The 19,281-nt window shown below is 58.7% G+C and overlaps 1 protein-coding gene across 8 annotated transcripts in view; it reads left to right on the top strand.

The window, feature by feature from the left end:
* Positions 1-18,954, top strand: part of ANKFY1 (ankyrin repeat and FYVE domain containing 1) — a 75,890-nt gene extending 56,936 nt beyond the window's left edge. For 6 of the 8 annotated variants that reach the window (XM_042917012.1, XM_042917017.1, XM_042917011.1 and 3 more), the window contains 14 exons: positions 342-549; positions 1,444-1,542; positions 1,727-1,880; positions 2,480-2,648; positions 3,058-3,176; positions 4,028-4,184; positions 4,821-5,021; positions 6,424-6,600; positions 11,175-11,322; positions 11,783-11,873; positions 12,178-12,302; positions 13,603-13,749; positions 14,773-14,863; positions 15,246-18,954. In XM_042917012.1, the coding sequence (XP_042772946.1) occupies positions 342-549; positions 1,444-1,542; positions 1,727-1,880; positions 2,480-2,648; positions 3,058-3,176; positions 4,028-4,184; positions 4,821-5,021; positions 6,424-6,600; positions 11,175-11,322; positions 11,783-11,873; positions 12,178-12,302; positions 13,603-13,749; positions 14,773-14,863; positions 15,246-15,378 (2,019 nt within the window). In that variant the 3' untranslated portion in view covers positions 15,379-18,954. Of the gene's footprint in view, positions 1-341; positions 550-1,443; positions 1,543-1,726; positions 1,881-2,479; positions 2,649-3,057; positions 3,177-4,027; positions 4,185-4,820; positions 5,022-6,423; positions 6,601-11,174; positions 11,323-11,782; positions 11,874-12,177; positions 12,303-13,602; positions 13,750-14,772; positions 14,864-15,245 lie in introns of those variants that run through there. The other 2 variants (XR_006196689.1, XM_042917016.1) reach the window with 2 other exon arrangements.
* Positions 18,955-19,281: the final 327 nt, after the last annotated feature.

Below are 19,281 nucleotides of genomic sequence, written 5' to 3'. Positions count from 1 at the left end.
CTTGGAGGTCGTCTGTTGCTGTCGTTTAATTAGTTGTGTCTATAATTAGCAAGATAGTTACAAACACAAAGTGAAGGGTGGCTAATTAAGAAGGTCATCGGACAACAGGAAGCACAGGGCTGTTTGGAGGGCACAGGGGAAGACATTAAAGAAACAAAGGGCGATGGCACAGGGATGGGAGGGACAGACCAGGCGTGTGACGAGTCACAGCCGGGGACAGGATGGGCCCAGGGCTGTGGCTGCCCCGGGGACCTGGGTCTCAGCACACAGGCTGTCTTCAGCCCTCTGACGGAAACTCCCGGCACGAGTGTGCCCTGAGTGGGCCGTTTGCTTCCGTCCAGGGAGAAACCCCGTTGCACACGGCCTGTCGGCACGGGCTGGCCAGCCTCACCGCGGAGCTCCTGCAGCAGGGGGCCAACCCCAACCTGCAGACCGAGGAGGCCGCGTCCCCGGCCGGCTCAGGGGACGGCGTCTACCTGCAGACACCATTGCACATGGCGATTGCCCACAACCATCCGGACGTGGTGTCTGTCATCCTGGAGCAGAAAGGTAGGGAGCTGGGGACCGCCTCTCTCCTTGACCTTGAACAGTAGGTGTCGAGTCGTCAGTTGCGGAGTTGATGCTCCTTCCAGCTGTGAGTTTTCTTACTGCAGATCCTCTCAGGTCAAACCGGAGAAGCACGCAGTCTGGCTCCTGATGGCTGTGTTTCCCCGTGTACGTTTTCAGGATGGGGCCTGCCCGTTCCGGCTCTTAGGTTATGGTGTTAGAGCCTTGGGCTGCTTTCTCTCTTATGCTGGGTGTTTTCCCAGAGCTTTGCCTCGGCGTGAGCGGTGTCCAGGGACGCCCCGGCCGCAGGTCCCACACGAGCTGGTTGGTGCTCCGTGTGCCTCAGTCTCCCTGGCAGGCGGGCCAGGGGAGCCCCTGGACGGGGAGGCCCGCTTCCCTCAGGAGGTCATCCCCGGGTTCTCCTCTTTCCTGCCCTGAAACCTGTCTCACTCTTGCCTGCGTCCTTGTCAAGGCCAGCAGTTTTTAGCAGCGTGCTTGTGGACAGAAGTGGGACTCTGGATAGAATGTACTTTTTTCTTAGTCCTCCCAGCAGTTGTAAGGTGGTAGGAGTTACGCGTCAGGAGAACGTTGCTGGGTGTTGTTTTGAGCCTCTTGTCAGCAGTCAGGTAGCATGTGTGTGTTTTCATAGCAGCGTTTTCCTTTTGAGAAGGTACAGTACCTTAAGCTTTAAAACCCTGATTTTCCCCGTAAGCTTTGCTCCAAAACACCAGGTTTCTGGCTTCCACTCCCCACCAGATTTATGAATTCTCTTTGTGGACAGGTGATTGTGTTACAGCCAGTCAGTCAGCTGGAAAGTGAACTCTTACTGTCTTGAGTTCTTTAAATGTGATCCGTGGGATGGTGAAATCCAGTGTTCTTTTCCTTTAAACATTTTAGCTAATGCGCTTCATGCTACCAACAACTTGCAAATCATTCCGGATTTCAGCCTCAAGGATTCCCGAGACCAGACTGTGCTGGGCCTGGCGTTGTGGACCGGTAAGGGGAATCGGAGTTGCCCAACTCTGGGCAGAGGGGAGGCGCGGGGAGCGTGAGGGCTGAGCCTGTTCCACCTGGTGGAAAACCGGCCTTGAGAAGTCGAGGGGGCGTGTTCGTTGCAGGGACACGTTGAGGGAGTGGGAAGCGCTGAGCCCGTGTCCGTTGGGGGCTGTCTGTTTCCCAGGCATGCACACGATCGCAGCCCAGCTGCTGGGTTCCGGCGCTTGCATCAACGACGCCATGTCGGACGGGCAGACCTTGCTGCACATGGCCATGCAGCGGCAGGACAGCAGGAGCGCGCTCTTCCTCCTGGAGCACCAGGCAGACATAAACGTCAGGTGGGTTGGGACCGCCCTCTCTGCCGCAGCACCCCAGCCATCTCGTTGACCTGTGGGGTGGCGACTCCTGCACATACCGCGCAAAGCTCATTAAAAGAACAGTCTAGAAGCAGTTGTTCACATGGGGATTTCGTATATGACCGAGAACATTCCAACAAATGAGCTGTCAAAAAGGCTTGCGGGGAAAATGCGGAGTTAAGTTGCTGTTGGTTTTGTGTTCTCAAAAGGAACATATCTTTATCTGCAACGTCAGGTGACCCTGAATGACTGAGTGGTAAAAGAAGGGTTTTGTCACGTGGGCAGCTGGGGTGGCGTTTTATGGAGATGCTGCTGGGAGCAGCTGTGTGCTCGAGAGGTTTCGGCACCCCTGGGAGGGGCTGGTCAGCTGTCTTCCTGGTGCAAGAAGGGGCACGGCTCTATTTCCTAAGAGGCAGGCGGGGCAGATGCTACCGACAGGCCGAATCGCCGTGAAAGCACATTAGCGTGAGTGAAGGGGTTTGGGGGACCCGGTGGGTTCTGGCGTCTGGGACGCCCACAGGGGCAGGGTTCTCATCCGAGTCCGGCTACGGACGTGCGTCTAGGCGTGCATGTCCTCGCAGGACTCAGGATGGGGAGACGGCCCTTCAGCTGGCCATCAGGAACCAGCTCCCACTCGTCGTGGACGCCATATGCACGCGTGGAGCGGACATGTCCGTGCCAGATGAGAAGGGGAACCCCCCGCTGTGGCTCGCGCTGGCGAACCATCTGGAGGACATCGCGTCCACCCTGGTGAGACCAGCTCAACCTTAGCCTCTGTTTACAAGTGGGGACGTGTCGTGTCAGAGACTCGTTTGGTGTCTGCAGAGTGGTGGCAGAGCGAGAGGTCTGCGAGCCGCAACCTGGGTCGGGGGCGAGCAGTTGAAAGTCCCGTGTAAGACACTGGGGAGTTCAGCGTCCTCTTGGCCAGCGCTGGGTTTTAGGCTGTCTTTGTGGGAACTGCCTGCAAGCAGCCAGAGAGCACGTTTAATGAGTGTTTGTAGGACTAACGAATGATACAGGTTAAAGTAATCGGCAGCCAGTTACCACTGTATCGTGCCTGAAACAATGCATGTGATGGGGTACATAGAGAGTTCAGAGATGGTAATAAAATCTTTGACTTTACTGGGCAGTCTTTGTGACTAACGTGTGTTTTCTGCAGGTCAGACACGGTTGTGATGCCACGTGCTGGGGCCCAGGGCCGGGCGGCTGCCTTCAGACACTCCTGCACAGGGCCATCGACGAGAACAACGAGTCTACTGCCTGCTTTCTTATTCGCAGGTCTGAGAGGCCCACATGTCCCTTCGTGCCTTCTTACTGCGGCCAGCCCTCCTCTCATTTCATCCGGCTGCAGTCCTGGCAGGCCCGGCAGGCCTTGGCTGGTCTGACTTCCCCGGCTAAGGCTGTCAGGGGTCACTGCCCTGTCAAGCCAGCCGGTTAAGGGAACTTGAGTCGCTTGCGAGGAGAGGGGCTTGTGTGCCCATGTAACAGAGACAGGAAGTTGAGCCAGCTTCCTGCTCGGGGGGCCACAGAGGCTCCCGTAGTCCATTCAGACCAGTCGACACAGTGCAGCCAGGAGGCCGGGGTGGAGGAAACCAGATGGCCTCTGCAGGACCCCACCTAGTGCATGAACCCCGGGAGGCCCATGGCTCACCCAGAGGGAAGCATGTGTGGAAGGGACCTTTAGAGCAGTGCTTCTCAAAGGTTATTGATGTTTTACTTTTTCACTTTAATTTTTTTAGAGAGAGAGCAAGCACGAGTGGGGGGAGAGGAGTAGCGGGAGAGAGAGAAAATCTTAAGCAGGGCTTGATCCCACAGCCCTGGGATCATGACCTGAGCTGAAATCAAGAGTCAGACGCTCAACTGACTGAGCCCTCCCCCCCCACCCGGCACCCGTTTCTCAAATTTTAAATGCATACGAATCTCCGGGGGAGCTTTTAGGAGTTCTGCTGCCCAGGCTGCCCCCAAGACCGAAAAGGAAACCCAGGGGGGTGGGGCCCAGCGTTCCGTATCCGGGGGCAGCAGCATGTCTGTTGGATTGTGTGAGGCCGCTGCTGTGACCTTTATCAGCTTGCCCTCGGCTGCCTCGGGAGCCTGCTCTTGAAGCCTGCCTTTCATCCCCCTGCTTTCAGCGGCTGCGACGTGAACAGTCCCAGACAGCCCGGTGCTGATGGAGAAGGGGAGGAGGAGGCCAGAGACGGGCAAACGCCCTTGCATTTGGCAGCTTCCTGGGGGCTGGAAGAGACGGTGCAGTGTCTTCTGGAATTTGGTGCCAGTGTAAACACGCAGGTACGGAGAGTTTCCTTCTGGGGAGGTAGATGCTGAGCCCAGAACTCGGGAAATCTCCGAGGGCCGGGGGCCTCGCAGGCTCTGGGTCCTGGGCCCCGGCTTGGCCACAGGTGGGGCTAAGGGACACACGGGGGGAGCGACTTCCTCTGGGTCGTGCAGCCTGCCCAGGAATTGTAAGGGTTTCAGGTGAAGACTCCCACTTTGTGCCTTTGTTCTTTCTGTAGCACGAGAAGGATTTCTTCAGTCAGCTTTTCTTTGCCTTTTATCTCCGTTGGTCATGTGTTTCCACTGAGTTTGTCCTAGTCTCCAGCTGAGCACTGTGTTCAGTTGAGCCCCTGTGAGTTATGTGTCCTGGCCTGTGCGGGATGACATTTGCTGCCCTGCAGCCAGAGAGGAAGTGGGGTAACTCAGAGGCGGGCTGACCCCGCGTCTTCTAAACGAAGTGTGTCTGTGCCCCGCGTCACTGGAGCATGGGGTCGTGACAGCGGCCTGCAGTCTTCTCTGGGCCTGGCCTCTTTGAAAGTTCATTTCCAACACAAGGTGGCAGCATTGAATCCCAGAACCCGGTTCCGTCCGAAAGTTCTTCTCCTTCGTGCTTCTCCCAGGTCCCCTTTCGTTTGTGCCTTGTCCCCACAGGATGCGGAAGGAAGGGCACCTGTCCACGTGGCCATCAGCAACCAGCACAGCGTCATCATTCAGTTGCTGATCTCCCACCCTGACGTCCGCCTGAGCGTCCGCGACAGACAGGGGCTGACCCCCTTTGCCTGCGCCATGACGTACAAGAACAACCGGGCGGCCGAGGCCATCCTGAAGCGAGAGCCTGGGGCTGCCGAGCAGGTGAGGGACCCGCACCCAGTGCCCTGCCTGGCGCCCGAGCTCAGCAGGACCTGTTACGTGGAGACCAAACAGAAGCCCCCTGCCACACGGGTCCCTCACACGTGAAGACCTTCGTGTTGAAATTACACTCCCTTCCCTTGAGGTCTGGCCGTTCAGATGGCCTGTCGGTACCTGTGAGATTTGGTGCTCTGCCCTGTGTGCCTGCGCGTGGTGGTGCCACACGCACGGGGAGGTTGCAGGTGGCCCTGCCCTGGCCGAGGAATTCTGTGGTGTCGTACGTGACGTCGTGCGTGCCTCTGCCCGGTCTCAGGGCCCTAGGAGTGAGTGTCTTGCCAAGATCTGAACGGGGCTCGGGCTGTTGCTGTGACGTCGGGGCAGCTCTCTGGGGGGAAGGTGTCTGAGGACTTGTCATCGTCCGGCTGAGCAGGCTCGGGCCTGACCTTGTCGGTGGGTCTCCAGCGGGTGCTGGGCCTGGCTGGTGACCTGCTGCCCTGGGGGCGGGGTGGGTGGGACGTGGCCCCTCCGCCCCGGCCCCCGGCAGGTCCGAGGCGGGACTGGGGTCTCTGTTGGCCTGGAGAGCACCGCCAAGTTCACGAGTAAGCCCCCGATGACAGTGATGTGGAACCAAGCAAAATCGTCTCCAGCACCGGCCTTTGCGTGGGACGGACCTGTGTGGCTGCTGGCCTCACCCCTGCTCGGGTGGTGTTGGGTGCTGTCTCGCGCCCCGTGTGACACGGGCCCCGTAGCCGAGAGTCCTTGGGAGACATGCTGCTTGTGTCGGTCAGCAGCCCGTGCTGGGGTTGCACGCGTGTGAGGCGTGGGTGTGGGGTGCTGCTGCCCCTCACGGCGCCCCGCGTGCTCACACTGACCCACAGCTCCCGTCTGCCCCGTGTCCGCGGAGCAAAGTCTGCAGCATACGGCTGGCCTGTCCCCCACAGTGTGTCGTCTCCTGCAGCTCCGTAAACGGGAAACTTTCCAAAACCGCTCAGGGGTCAGGCTGGTGTTGCAGTTGTGGCTCCAGGGTGCTGGGTGCTTGTCCCGCCAGAGCGGTGGGGGGCGGGGGGGCGGGGGGGCTCCCAAGGCGGGTCTCCGCCTTTGCCTTTCCTGGAGCACCCCTTCCTCCTTCCGTCCCGCACGTGGTCTCTTTCTTAACTTTCCGAATCCATACTTTCTGCTGCCGGAAGATGCCAGGGCTCCTTGTCCCCTGCCAGGGGGTGTGGCCATGCACACGTAGTCGGGCACACGCGTGTGCAGACAGGGTCTGTCGTGTGTGTGTGTGGTGTGTGTGCCGTGTTGGGTATTGGGAGGGAGCCTCCTGGAGCCGAGGGGTGGCCACACTGGCACGTCTCCCGTGGCCAGCACAGCTCACAGGTGCTCAGCAGGCTCCCGCTTGTTGCCTTAGGTGGATAACAAGGGCCGGAATTTTCTTCACGTGGCAGTCCAGAACTCTGATATTGAAAGCGTCCTGTTCCTGATCAGCGTCCAGGCTAATGTGAATTCCAGAGTCCAGGACGCCTCCAAGCTGACCCCTTTGCACCTTGCTGTCCAAGCAGGTTCAGAGATTATCGTCCGCAACCTGGTAAGTGTCCCCGAAACGTTGCCTGCAACACGTGGACCGCCCGTGTCGTGGTGCGTGCGGAAGCTCTCGTCACAGGTGTTGGGCCAGGTTTTGTGCGAGGCCAGCACGACTTTGGGGAACTAAGCCAGTGCCCTCGGGGAGAGCGGCTGTGTCGGTGGGCAGAGTGTCCTCAGAGCCCAGCAGGCAGCTTGTGCGGGCAGGTGCTGGCGTGAGGCCTCGAGGGAAGGCAGGACTTGGGTGGCCGAGGCCGGCCCGGGGCGCCAAGGGAAGGGAGGCCCACCTCTGTCGTCTGCGTCCTGCGCTGGCCGCCAGGGGCTCTCGCGTCCACCGTTGGAGGTAGAATTGACCTGTAACGTTGTATCAGTTTTAGGTGCGCATCATAGGGTTTCGATGTTTGTATGTGCCGCAAACCGATCACCACAATACGTCTATTTAATACCCGTCACACGCGTGGTTACAAAAGATTCTCTCGTGAGGAGGATTTTTAAGATTTACTCTTAGCAGCTTGCAGATGTGCAATATGGTATAATTAACCGTGTTACCGTGCTGTATGTTACGTGCCCAGGACTTAACATATTTTATAACTGGAAGTTTCTCCCTTTTGTCCCCCTTCACCCATTTCACACCCCCTGCCCCCAGGGACCATCAGTCTGTTCTCTGTATCTAGGAGTTTGGTTTTTTGGTTTGCTTTTAAGATTCCACAAAGAAGTGCGATCACGTGGTATTTTTCTTTCTCTGTCTGGCTTATTGCACTTAGTGGAATGTTCTCAAGGTCCATCCACGTCGTTACAAATGGCAGGATTTCATTCTTTTTTATGGCCGAATAATATCCCATTTTGGGCACGTGCCACATCTTTGTCCACTCATCCATCCACCGGTGGACACTTGGTTTGTTTCCATATCTTGGCTGTTGTAAATAATGTGGCAGTGAACACGGGTGGGGGGGCAGACAGCTTTTCAGAATGGTGGTTTTCCAGCGACGTAGGACACGCGTGGGCCCCAGAGCCCTTGCCCCCCGCCCGCCGTGGCCTGCAGTCTGTGGCCTGGCGCAGGCGGGCTGCGGCGTGGGCTGGGGGCCGGGCAGTGAGGGGCGGGGCTGCAGGACCGGCCTGAAGTGGACGGGCCGTCGGTGCACCCTGGGGCGTCCCAGCTGTGCAGCGCGAGGTGGGGTTCCGGCCCCCCGACTCCGGAGGCGGCTCCCTCTCGCGGAGGTCAGAAGCAGGCCCAGGTTGTCAAAGGTAAGGTGGTGGCTGGGTTGGTTGGCTGGTTTGTGTGACAGAAAAGGTGTTTTAAAGCTTTTTTACAGTATACGCGGTAAGCTTTCTTCTCTATCAAAAAAACGACAACAGTGTTTTTCCTTTGGATGAACACGTAGAAGTGGAGTTACGGGATCGCATAGTTGTTCTGCCTCTAACGTGTGGAGGAGCCTCCACGCTGTTCTCCAGTTTGCGTTCCCACCAGCGGCGCATGACGCTCCCTGCCCACGTCCTCGCTCACGGTCAGACTTTCTCGTGTTGTGGGTTCGGTCGTTTTGAGGTGACAGCTAACCGTGGTTTTGGTTTGCGCTTCCCTGATGATGAGCGACGGGGAGCATCTCTGTCGCGTGTCTGTCGGCCGTCTGTGTGTCCTCTCTGGAGGAACGTCTGTCCAGTTCTTCTGCCTGTTGTTAAATTGTATTTGGTGGGGTTTTTTGCTGTTGAAATGTATATAGAGAGAGATAGAGAGAGCCAGAGAGAGAGAGCGTGTGTGGGCGCATACAAGCAGGGGAGGGGGAGAGAGAGAAGCCCAAGCAGGCTCCACGCTCTGCACAGAGCCCAGTGCAGGGCTTGATCCCACAACCCTGGGATCACGACCTGATCCGAAATCAAGAGCCGGATGCCTAACCGACTGAGCCCCCCAGGTGCCTCTGTTTTTTCGTTTTTGTTTTTGTTTGCTATTGAGTTGCAGTGAGTTATGTATTTTGGATATTAGCCCCTTACCAGATACATGATTTGCAAATATTTTCTTCCATTCAGTAGATTGTGCCTTTTCATTTGTTAATGGTTTCCTTTCTTGTGCGGAAGCTTTCTAGTTTGTGGCCCCACTTGCTTATTTTTGCTATTGGAGTCAGATCCAAAAAATCACCACCAATGCTGATGTCAAGGAGCTTACCACTCTTAATTCTCAAAAGCAGAAAGGTGTAGGAAAGTTTTCACGTTTTACAAAGGAGAAGATGTAAGGTCAGAAAGAATCCCCGCCCCCCCAGACTATGAGGGAGTCGGTAGCGTGGCTGGGATTTTAGCCACTTCTGCTTGACTCCAGAGCCTGCCTTTTCCCAGAGGACATGCTGCCACCGGGCAGGGGAGCGGTCTGAGCCAGGATGCGGAGCCTGGACAGTGCGTGTGGTGTGCTTTCACCAGAAAAGTAGTTGAAATTCGGGGAGAGTGTAGGAGATGTGGTTGGAGAGGCGGGTGGGGACCAGATTGTAGAGGGTGGCATTTCAGAGCCAGAACAGTGAGCAGCCTTCATCCTTTTAGCAGCGGAGAAGCCAGAGCGTGTCCAGAGCTACGGGCCTGGCGTCACCTGGCTGGCTCCTCAGTGCCGTGGTTGCTGGTGTCTCCTGTCAGCCCCAGGACGTGCTGCACAGCTAGCCTTCAGGGCGCTTGACCTACTAAATAATATTTACTTATTAAATACATAAAAATTTATTTTTTATTATTTTTAATTTTTATTTATTTTTATTTTTTAATTTTATTTTATTTGTTAGTTATTTTATTTATTTATTTATTTATTTATTTATCTATTTATCTATTTATTTATTTTTAAATGTTTATTTTTGAGAGAGAGCAATGGAGGGGCAGAGGGAGAGGGAGACACAGAATCCGAAGAGGCTTCAGGCTCCGAGCTGTCAGCACAGAGCCCGACACGGGGCCCGAACTCACACACTATGAGATCATGACCTGAGCCGAAGTCGGACGCTTCACCGACTGAGCCCCCAGGCACCCCTATTTTGTATTAGGAAAGCTCTCTGCCCAGTGGGGCGGGGTGGGGGGGCTTGAGCCCCCAACCCCATGGCCGAGAGTCCATGCGCTAGTGATTGAGCCAGCCAGGTGCCCCTCTGCCATTTTTGTTTTTGAAAAGTACTTTTTCAGAACGCTTTATGACTCGTTACGTGTTAGAGCTGAGAGAGCATTGACCTTTGTGGTGGGGAGTGAGGGCATGGGCAGGGTCACCGGCGCAGGGGCCGAGGGGAGGCAGTGGCTGTGAGGTGGGTTGTAGAACAATTGGGTGGGGGTGGTGGGGGGGGGGGGTCTGGTGGCACCAGGCACAGACTGGGTGTGAGGACCCGCCAAGGAGGTAGACGTGGGCCTCGGAGTAGTGGGGAGTCGGGCCACGTGTCCATCTCTCTGAGAGCCGAGAGGTTAGAGGGTCACGGCCTCTTCACCAAGGCTCTGCCGCTGCGTCACGAAGGCCTGAGCTCGCGGAGGGTAGGAGTCCCTAGAAACAGCCGGCCTTGCCAATAACGGCCATGCGGTTTAGTGTTGGAGCTGGGTCGTGTCGAAACAGCACCTTCACCCAGACTCCCCTCCCTGCCGGTTAGCCATCTTCGAGGTTAGCTATGATCCCCAGCACACGCGGCACCCTCGTGCCCGTGAGCACCCTCCGCATGTCCTCCTGGATCTGTGTGTGGTTTCACTGGGCGCCCCGGGGTCTGGGGAGGCTGGGACCTGGAAGTCCCAGTCTGGGTGTGAACCAGAGCAGCTGACCAGTGCCTCCACTCTCCCAGGTGGCCTCAGGCCTCGGGAGAGGCACAGACTAGATTCTGTCCTGTAGCAGCTGTCTCGGAACTCTGTCAGAAAGGGGAAGGTTAAGGAGGCGGCAGGACCATGTCTGAAGGGCCTTTCTGCTTTTGGTTCTGTAATTCTTCGGTTAATTTCTGTCTTCTAAAAAGCAAAATAAAAATAGCACATGCTTATTGTGGAAAAACTGTACGCGCGTAAGGGTATAAAGCTGGTGGTGTCTCCCTTTCACCCCCAACTGGAGTGAGTGTGGTGTAGACGCTTTTACACGCCTTCAGGGAGTGTGTGCGTGTGCACACATTTCTCTCTGCAGAGGAATCACACTATCATGCTGTCTTCTGACTTGCCTGTTTTTGACTTACTGTACCACAGACATCCTTCCACGTGAAACCATACATCTCTGTCATCCCAGTGGCCACCTGTTGTGTTGTTTGGTTGCAGTAGTTTTCATAACTGAACCTTCTGGCAACCTGGTTTTACTACCGTAAGCAGTGGACGTCTGTACGTGGAACAGTGAACTCACTGCAGTCCCGCGTGGTTTCGTGTCCTGAATCTTAGAAGTAGAGTTCCTGTGTCCTGAGGAATGGCTTTCTAACATCCTGCTGATTGCTGGTTTCCGCCTGGGTCGGGTTTTGCTGTCCCCTGCCTCCCCGGGAGTGTGTGTGAGACTGTGCTGCTCCCGGCCCTGCCGGCCAGGCAGACGCGTGGGTGTCAGGAGGCAGGCAGGCTCGGGCCCCGCACGTGGGACCTTTGCTGGTTGTGCAGGGAGGCTGCTCACGTAATGAGCCTCAACAGCTTCTTGCAGGAGCCAAGGTGAACGAATTAACCAAGCACCGCCAGACTGCCCTGCATCTCGCCGCCCAGCAGGACCTGCCCACCATCTGCTCCGTCCTCCTGGAGAATGCGGTGGACTTCGCTGCTCTGGACGAGAATGGGAATAACGGTAGCTGCCAGTCATTCCCCTGTGCCCCGAGCCGAGTGCCCTGAGCAGGCCCCCCAGTCCGGAGGTGGAGGTGCCCTGCACCCGTGGGCCTGCTTCCCTCAGGGAGGCTGGCTCTCTCGCAGCAGCAGAGCTGTGGCAGGGAATGCTCTGGGCGGGGCATCTGTCCTGCCACCGACCATCCCCGGGCAGCCTCCCAACTTCGTGGTACCCCTAGAAGCCTACAGTGGTTTCCCGTAAAACCAGGAAGTCTCACCTTGGGGTAACCGTGGAAAAAGGAAGCAAAGTGTTACGAGGTTGCGTTAACGACTGAGTCTCGGGGGGTGGTGAAGACCGGACGGGATGGCTCTGTGAGTGGACAGTGGCTGCTCTGGCTGTGTCCTGTTTAGAGGGAGGTCCGTGAGCAGTTGAGATTTCCCACGTGGGCTTCCGGGCTTGCACAGTAAGAGGGTTTACTCTCCAGCTCTTCATCTCGCGGTCATGCACGGTCGGCTCAACAACATCCGGGTCCTCCTGACCGAGTGCACCGTGGACGCCGAAGCCTTCAATCTACGGTGAGCGCCTGTGTTCCGGAGCAGAGGCCTGGGCTCCGCGTCACCTAGCGTGACCCTTAGGGCTGGCGGTCACTGCGCCTCGCGACAGCCCCGGGTGCGTGCGATGCAGCTAACTGGCCACTAGGGCACTGGACCGGCTTCGGTGCCTTGGACGTTTTCATTTTGAGAAACGCTCTGTAGAAAACCTTTTATGGCCTGTTACGTGTCCTTAGCTGTGTCCGGCGTCACAGGCCCAGAGATCAGGTCTTCTGTGCGTGGTGGCCATGGCGGGTCTGTGCCTAACGTGTCCACCTTGCTCCCTCAGAGGCCAGTCGCCGCTGCACATCCTGGGTCAGTACGGCAAAGAGAACGCAGCCTCCATCTTCGAGCTCTTCCTGGAGTGCATGCCTCAGTACCCTCTGGACAAGCCGGACGCGGAAGGAAACACGGGTGTGTGATACGTGCGCGCGTATCCTGGAGACACAAGAGCTGGGCACACAGCCACGATTGAAGGGCACTCCGTGGGTGCACGTGGCAGGTTCTGCGAGCAGCTGTCACCGCTGCCTGGGGTGGAGTCTGGCAGCGTCTGATTCGGGGCACGCGTGCGTCTAAGTGTCCCTGGTGCTGCAGAGCCGTGCCCGGGCCCAAGCAGGCCTGCCCGTCTCTTCTGACGGCCCTCCTCTCTCTGCTGTGCACCCCGCAGATGCTCCAGAAGGGGGAAGTGTGTGGTGCGTGTGTTGACGGGCTGTGAAAAAGTGGCAGGTGACAAACAGACGAGGCCCCTGTCCTGGTGCTACTCTAGCTACCCGGTCGCTGCGTTAACTTGTATGGCTTCAAGTCATTTTGTACACGTACTTCCGCATTTGTGTTCTTGTTGGATGCGCACGGCCACCCAGAAAGCTAAGCGGTGTGGGCAGTGCGTCCCGAGTTTTCACGTAAGGGACCAGCGGTGAGGCCCCGTGCTGCCGCCGTGTTCCCGTTCCCTCCCCTCCTGCCACACAGAGCCTCCTTGGCCTGTGGCAGAAGCTTTGTCACCAAGGAACGTCCTGAACCTTAGCACAGGACTGAGTATTTTATCGTTCGTTCTTGGCTTCAGTACATGAGTGTGTTGTTAAGCTGGCAGTGACGAGCCTGAGCCGGAGGGAGTCGGCCCAGGAGTGAGCTGGGGGCCCAGCACACCCTCCGGCCGCCGTCCGGGAGGCGGGAGGCCGACGAGCAGGCGCGTCACGTCCGTGCTTCTGAGTTGCACAGACCTGGTTCCGATCGCCTAGCTCTGTCCAGTTCCAGCAGGCGACCCTGGGTTCGTAACCTCTCTGTGCCCCTTTGCTCATCTGAAATAATAACCCTTGTCCGCCTGGACTGTTTAGAAAGTCATGAGAAGGAGTTGAAGCGTGGGGCCCAGGAGAGGTAAGCAGAAGGGCTGCCGTGGGCGTAGCGGGCGGCAGGCGGGAGGGCCTGGCCGGAGCCGGGCGCCCACGGGGTTCCCTGGGTGGGCCTCCAGATCGAGTTACGTCACGCGACAGGGGCTTTGGCCGGCCAGGCTTGTGCTGGAGGAAGGCAGGTGGGACGGCGCGTTTTTCCTTCGGTGTCTGGTCCCTGCTCTGTGGCTCTGGAGCGTGTCCCGGAGCGGGGGCCGCCCCGCGCCCCCCGTGGCGGTCAGTGGGGCTCTGCTGACGCACGTCCTGCCGCCTTCCGGCGGCAGCAGGCGGGGCTCAGGTGGAAGGAGCCCTCCCGTGCTCTTGTTTTCCAGTGCTGCTGTTGGCTTACATGAAGGGGAATGCCAACCTGTGCCGTGCCGTCGTCCGCTCGGGAGCTCGCCTCGGGGTCAACAACAACCAAGGGGTGAACATTTTCAACTACCAAGTTGCCACCAAGCAGCTTCTGTTTAGACTGTTAGGTGAGTGGCTACTTGCTGCTCATCCAGCGCAGACACGGGCACGGTGTCGGTCGTTCACGTGCCCCGGTGACCTCTGAACCCAGAATGACCCGGGCCGGCCGCTTTCCAGGGTGCTCCAGGGCCCCTGTCAGCCCCTACGTCCCGGTCCTACCGGAGGCCCATAAAGGCACCCACGCATCGGCTCGTGGGGGGGGCGGTCACCCCTCCACGGCTCTGGCCGCTCATCTGTCTGCACGCCCTGTGTGCTTCCGCGGAGCCGGGTTCTCCGCATCCTTCCGAGCGGCCTTCTGTTCCAGCCCCTGCCGGCTCCCCCTCTGTTCCCCTGTGGCGAGGAGGGTGGCACCTCGGTGGCTTGCTATTTGCAAGTGCCCTCGCTTCCCCGCGAGGCGGCCGCAGAGCGGGCTTCTCAGCCCCGTGGTCTGGGCAGAGGAGCGAGCTCTGCGATGTTGGCGTGGGTGACGTGTCCGGCGTCGCTTGGCAGACGGTCTGTAGCCCAGCCGGTGCCTGCGTGCGGTGCTTCTGTGGCGCCAGCTGGAGCCGCCCGTGGGCCAGCGTGTCGGGCGCTGGGCAGACACCGGCCACGTGCCGCCTCCTCCCCGCGAGCTCGGGCGACTTGCGTGGGCGTGGCTCTCGGAGCCGTGCGGGCAGAGCTGGCGTTCAGCGAACGGAGCCGACGGTTCCCGGCCCGAACGCGCCACGCTTCCACGAGCCCCGCCACGGCCCCTCGCGCTGTGCTCTCCCCGTGTCCCTGCTGCTGGCGCCCACACCGCAGACCCAGCTGCCACGGCGCCGCTTCGCCCCTTGCTCTCGCCCCTGCTCGTCCCGTCCCGTCCCGCCCTGCCCGCTCCCCCCGCCGTCCCCTTGCCCTTCGGCCCCTGACGGTCCTCCGGGCCGCCCTGACCGCCCGTGTCCCCCGCGGACGCGGTGCCGTCTCCCCAGCTACTGCTGCCACCCCGCCCCTCCCGGCCCCGGCCTGCCCGGCACGGTCACTCTGACGGGCCCTTCTCTCTGCCCGTGTTACAGACATGCTGTCCAAGGAGCCTCCGTGGTGCGACGGCTCCACCTGCTATGAGTGTGCGGCCAAGTTCGGAGTCACGACGCGCAAACATCACTGGTAAGGCCCCGACGTCGCCTGCGGGGTCGGGGGGTGGCTCGCCGCTCCTGCCTTCTCCCGTGACCGGCGGGAACCTGCCAGCGCCCCGCGCGCACGCTGGCCAGGTGTGGGGTTGCGCGCCTGTAGCGGCGTCGCTGGGGGCCCAGGCTCCCTGCCCTCGCCGGCGGTGCGCGTCCCCCCTCCCCCCCCCCCCCCCCCGCACCGCGGAGCTGGGCCGTTACAGCCAGACTCCCCCGGCAGCAGCCAATGGCTGGGTCTCCATGGACTCAAACGACGCACGTGTCGGTGCCACATGGCGGCCACTGCACACCCGGCCCGGCCCTGCCCTGGGAGGCGGCTGCCCCTCGGGGCCCCCCTCACGCCCCCCGCTTTGCCTCCACAGCCGTCACTGCGGACGCCTTCTGTGCCATAAATGCTCGACCAAGGAGATCCCTATTATAAAATTTGATCTGAACAAGCCCGTGCGAGTTTGCAACATTTGCTTTGACGTGCTGACTCTGGGGGGCGTCTCTTAGTGAGCCCCCCGGTCGCCTCCCGGGGGCCGCTCCGTGCGCCAGCCTCACCCACCCAGAGCAGGGCTGGCCCTCCCGTCTTCCTGCGGCAACAGACTGAACCATTAAGGACCCGCTGTGATCAGTCCCGTTCTAAGGATTCCGCGTGGTTGTTGGCGTGTCAGACTGTGGTCAGGGCCACCGGACGCCTCCCACCTTGGACCAGGCCGTGTGCCTCGTGGCCCCTGCGATGGGCATCGGGCCCCACTCTGCTTGCAGCACAAGGACCCTGGGAAAACCCTCCCCCTGCGGCAGCATAGTGCCCGCGGGGAGCGCGCCCGCAGCGGGAAGCTGGCCTCACTCGAGGGTAAGTGGCTGTGGACTTGTGTGCGCAGTTTTCATAAAGATTATAGGATCCTCTGGCCCGAAGTCTTTTTTGTTTTTTGTTTTGTTTTGTTTTGTTTTGTTTGAAAAGCTAAGCTGTATTTTAGGGAGCTAGCCCTTTAAAAAAGGCGAAATCTTTCTAAACAGGGTTCAAAGATGAGAGCTGAAAAATCGTGGCCTTAACTGAAAGCTTTACCGTATCCCTACGACTGGGTGTCGGGAGGGCAGTGTCCCGTTCTCTGTCCTGCCGCATCCTGTCTGCAGAGGCCTCAGTCACTCTGCCGCTGGGGCGTGCTGGCGGAGACGCGCTCTTACCGCGGCGCGCTGTTCCAGACGGCTGTGCTGCCCACGTTCAGAAACGCCCCCGCCTCCAGCAGCCCTGGTTCTGATGGCCAGCTTGCATCGGACCTCAGCGCACACTTCCTGCGAAGAGTCCCTTCCCGGGAGGGACACCGTCACTAGGCCTGGTGACGGGAAGGGCAGCGTGCGGCCTCGGGCCGGCGGCTGCCGGGTCGGCCCGCGTGTGCGAGCCTGCGGGGAAGATGCTGGGCCGTGAGCGGAGTGAGGTCCTCGAACTGACCGGGCCTCAGTCGCTGCTCGTGTGCGTGCCGACCCCGCAGCGCTGAGCTTCTTTTGAAGGTTTGGCCGGTTTAAAAAAAAACAAAAACAAAAACGTACGTTTAAAGAGAAACTTCCACCACTGCTTTAAGAAAACTAACTCCGAGATCAACACAAGCGTTCACGAGTTTTTTCAGAGATCGACAGTCTTAATCGTAATACTGATTTCTTCTGACATTTGATAACCACTGCATTGTTTTCGCATTAATGAAGAATGGATGTGTGTGTAAAGGGACTAAGTGTTTTTTTGCAACAGCCTGGTTGTTCTGGTTTGTTTCTTCGGATAGTGGTGTGTCCTCTCTGTTGCTGTAGGTTTATACATTCTCTTGCCTACATACGTGTGTAACATGAGCTGATGAGCCAGAGTGCTACTTTTTAATATTTCTGTGATTTATGAAATATATATGCTTTCTATGTTAACAGGAGCTTGTGCACAATGTTTAAAAGAAAAAATTAATTACAAGAGTTTTCCTGTCCCCTAAAGTCTGTGACATATTTCATACAGAACTCTTAGAGAGAAGCACCTGGTCTTGGCAGACGCCTGCCCACGTGAGGCCTGTGGTCGGTTTCCACGTGCGGGTGCCTGGACTGGGCCCCGAGGAAGTGGGGCGTAGGCCGGTGGCTTGACTCCTTAGTTGAAAAGTAAGATAGTTACGCTTCCGACGCGAGTCGAGGTGCTCGGTACGTTTACACCTGCTCTTTCCACGTTCACGGTGGAGAGTCAGTCGGGGCGTGGCCGGTTGTCTCGCCCCCGCCCTACCGTTCCCGGTCCTAGTAAAGTCTCGCCTCCGATCGCACATAAAATCTTAAAGTTGTGCTGAAAACGTGCGACGTGAAGCTTCCGTTTCTGCACAGGGTCCAGGGGCGGCTGTGGTGCTGAGCGGAGACGTGGGGGGACGCCTGGGGAGTCCTGCACTGGCTTCAGGGGCGTCCTCGCGTGGGACACGGGGGCAGCCCGCCCACAGTGTCGGGGTGCTCGCTGGCCGCATGCAGCACGTCCCGTGGTGGCTGGCCGTGGGACGCCCTCGTCACTGCCCAGGCTGGGACCTCACACGCTACAGAACTGCCTAGGCTCTTCGTGACAATTTCACCCATAGCTTAAATGCTAGTAGCAAAGTCTCAATTTTATCCATTCAGAAAATTGCCAACTGTAAACAGTAGAGTGGGAAGAATAAACCTCATGAAATACAATTTGTGCATCAGTGAATTAGCTCTGACTGCTTCCTGCTCATCGCCAGGCTTCCCGGACCGTGCACTCGTAGCCGTCTTTCCCTTTTTTAAATACTTCCGTGTGCAGTACAAGCCACGCGCCGTGTGCAAGGCCAACGGCTAAACTGACTTGCTGTGATCCTCTAACGTGGGAGTTCCCCACCAAACTTAAGTGCCTACACCTAGGAGTTTTTAGCTGTCTGTGATTTGTAGTGTGTCTCGCAGAATGATGGACTAGAACACGAGTTCCGTCTGCAGCTTGCTGCCCGCACTCGGTCAACCCCGGTCCCCAGGCTGGTTGAGGCTGGACCAGACCGCTCAGGTCGCCTGCCGAACCCTCTCCAGGAGTGGGGTCCCCGTGACCGCCCGCCCTCTACCTCAGCCCCGAGTCACTTCTGGCCGTGCCCACTCCTCTCCCTGCCCGGGGGCCCTGCGAGGAGCCCAGTGGGCCGGTGCGTTCACGACCACCGCACGCACACTCGTGCCCCTGCCTGTTAGCCGAAGGGAGTTGCGCTGACCTTGTCCAGAGGCGTGGAGTGGAGGGGGAGCCTAGGGAGGGGAGGGCTGTCATCTCCATCTGGGCCGCTCGACGGGAGAGAAAGAACACTGTCGACGACGTAAATGCTCGGGCCTGAGAGGCGCAGCGGGCCCCTAGGTGACAGGAGCCAACGCAGGTGAGTGTGACGCCGTCACGACGGGGACCGAAGGAGCCCCTGGCACGGCTTCTCCCACGACTGGGATGGCTGCCCTCAGGACGAGCCCCAGGAGGACTGGGCACGGGACCCCCTAATCTGAAGCGCCCCCGGCTGCGGAGACGTTCCCGTCGTGTGGGAGCAGTTCGGCGAAGAGCGGATTGCTTGCCGAGACGCGCTCAGCACGTGCTAAATTCCCCGGGGTCGTCAGACGCCTGAGAGACCGTCTTTGGAAGCTCGTCGCCTGTACGGTGCCTCTTCTGTGTGGCGTAAATAACGTGCGGCCTGTCGCGACAACGTTGCCTTTCCGTAGCGAGGGGGGGGGGGTGTCTAAACCGCTTGACCCCGTGACTTGTCCTCTTTGGGCAGATGTGTGCGGCTGGCTGTTCCCGTGACACCAAGGGAGGGGCGGAGGCTGGAGGTGCACGTGTGGGCTGGAGGTGCGCCTCGGTTTCCAGGCCGTTCAGGGTGGCGCTCGGTGTGGGAGGACGGCTCCGTGGGTGGGACCACGACACTCCCATCCGCAGCCCGTGTGATGGAATGTATGTCTCGGATACCGGTATCGGCATTTTCTGTAACAATTCCTTATAACGAGGTAAAGTTGTGCGTTTAACGTGGAAACTTTAATGAGACGTTTGTAGTTACTTTTTAACGCGGAGGCACCAATAAGCATTAAAAATAACCTTTTCAAACTCTTGATATGTGAACATATTTCTGTAACAGCTCACCTTCTAGGGGAGTTTGACTCGCCAGCAGCACTTTCCAGAAGCATGTTGTCGACAGCAGTCCAAGAGTAGCTACTGTGGCGTAGCCGCCCGCCTCCTCCCCGGGACCCGGCCCCGGTGAGGTCTCTCAGGAGCTGACCTGGCCCTCGCACGCTCTGGGACCCGCAGCCCCCTTCCTCTGTCTTCCAGCTTGCTCTCCCTGGTGCACAGGCACCGCTGAGTGCCGCCACAGGACAGTCCCAAGTAACCCCAGCAGCTGTCCTTGCGGGGCACGCCAGCCAGAACCCGTGGGCACACAC

This window comes from Panthera leo, chromosome E1 (assembly GCF_018350215.1).
Source record: "Panthera leo isolate Ple1 chromosome E1, P.leo_Ple1_pat1.1, whole genome shotgun sequence".
Classification (NCBI taxonomy): domain Eukaryota; kingdom Metazoa; phylum Chordata; class Mammalia; order Carnivora; family Felidae; genus Panthera; species Panthera leo.
This window is presented reverse-complemented; position numbering and strand designations above follow the sequence as displayed.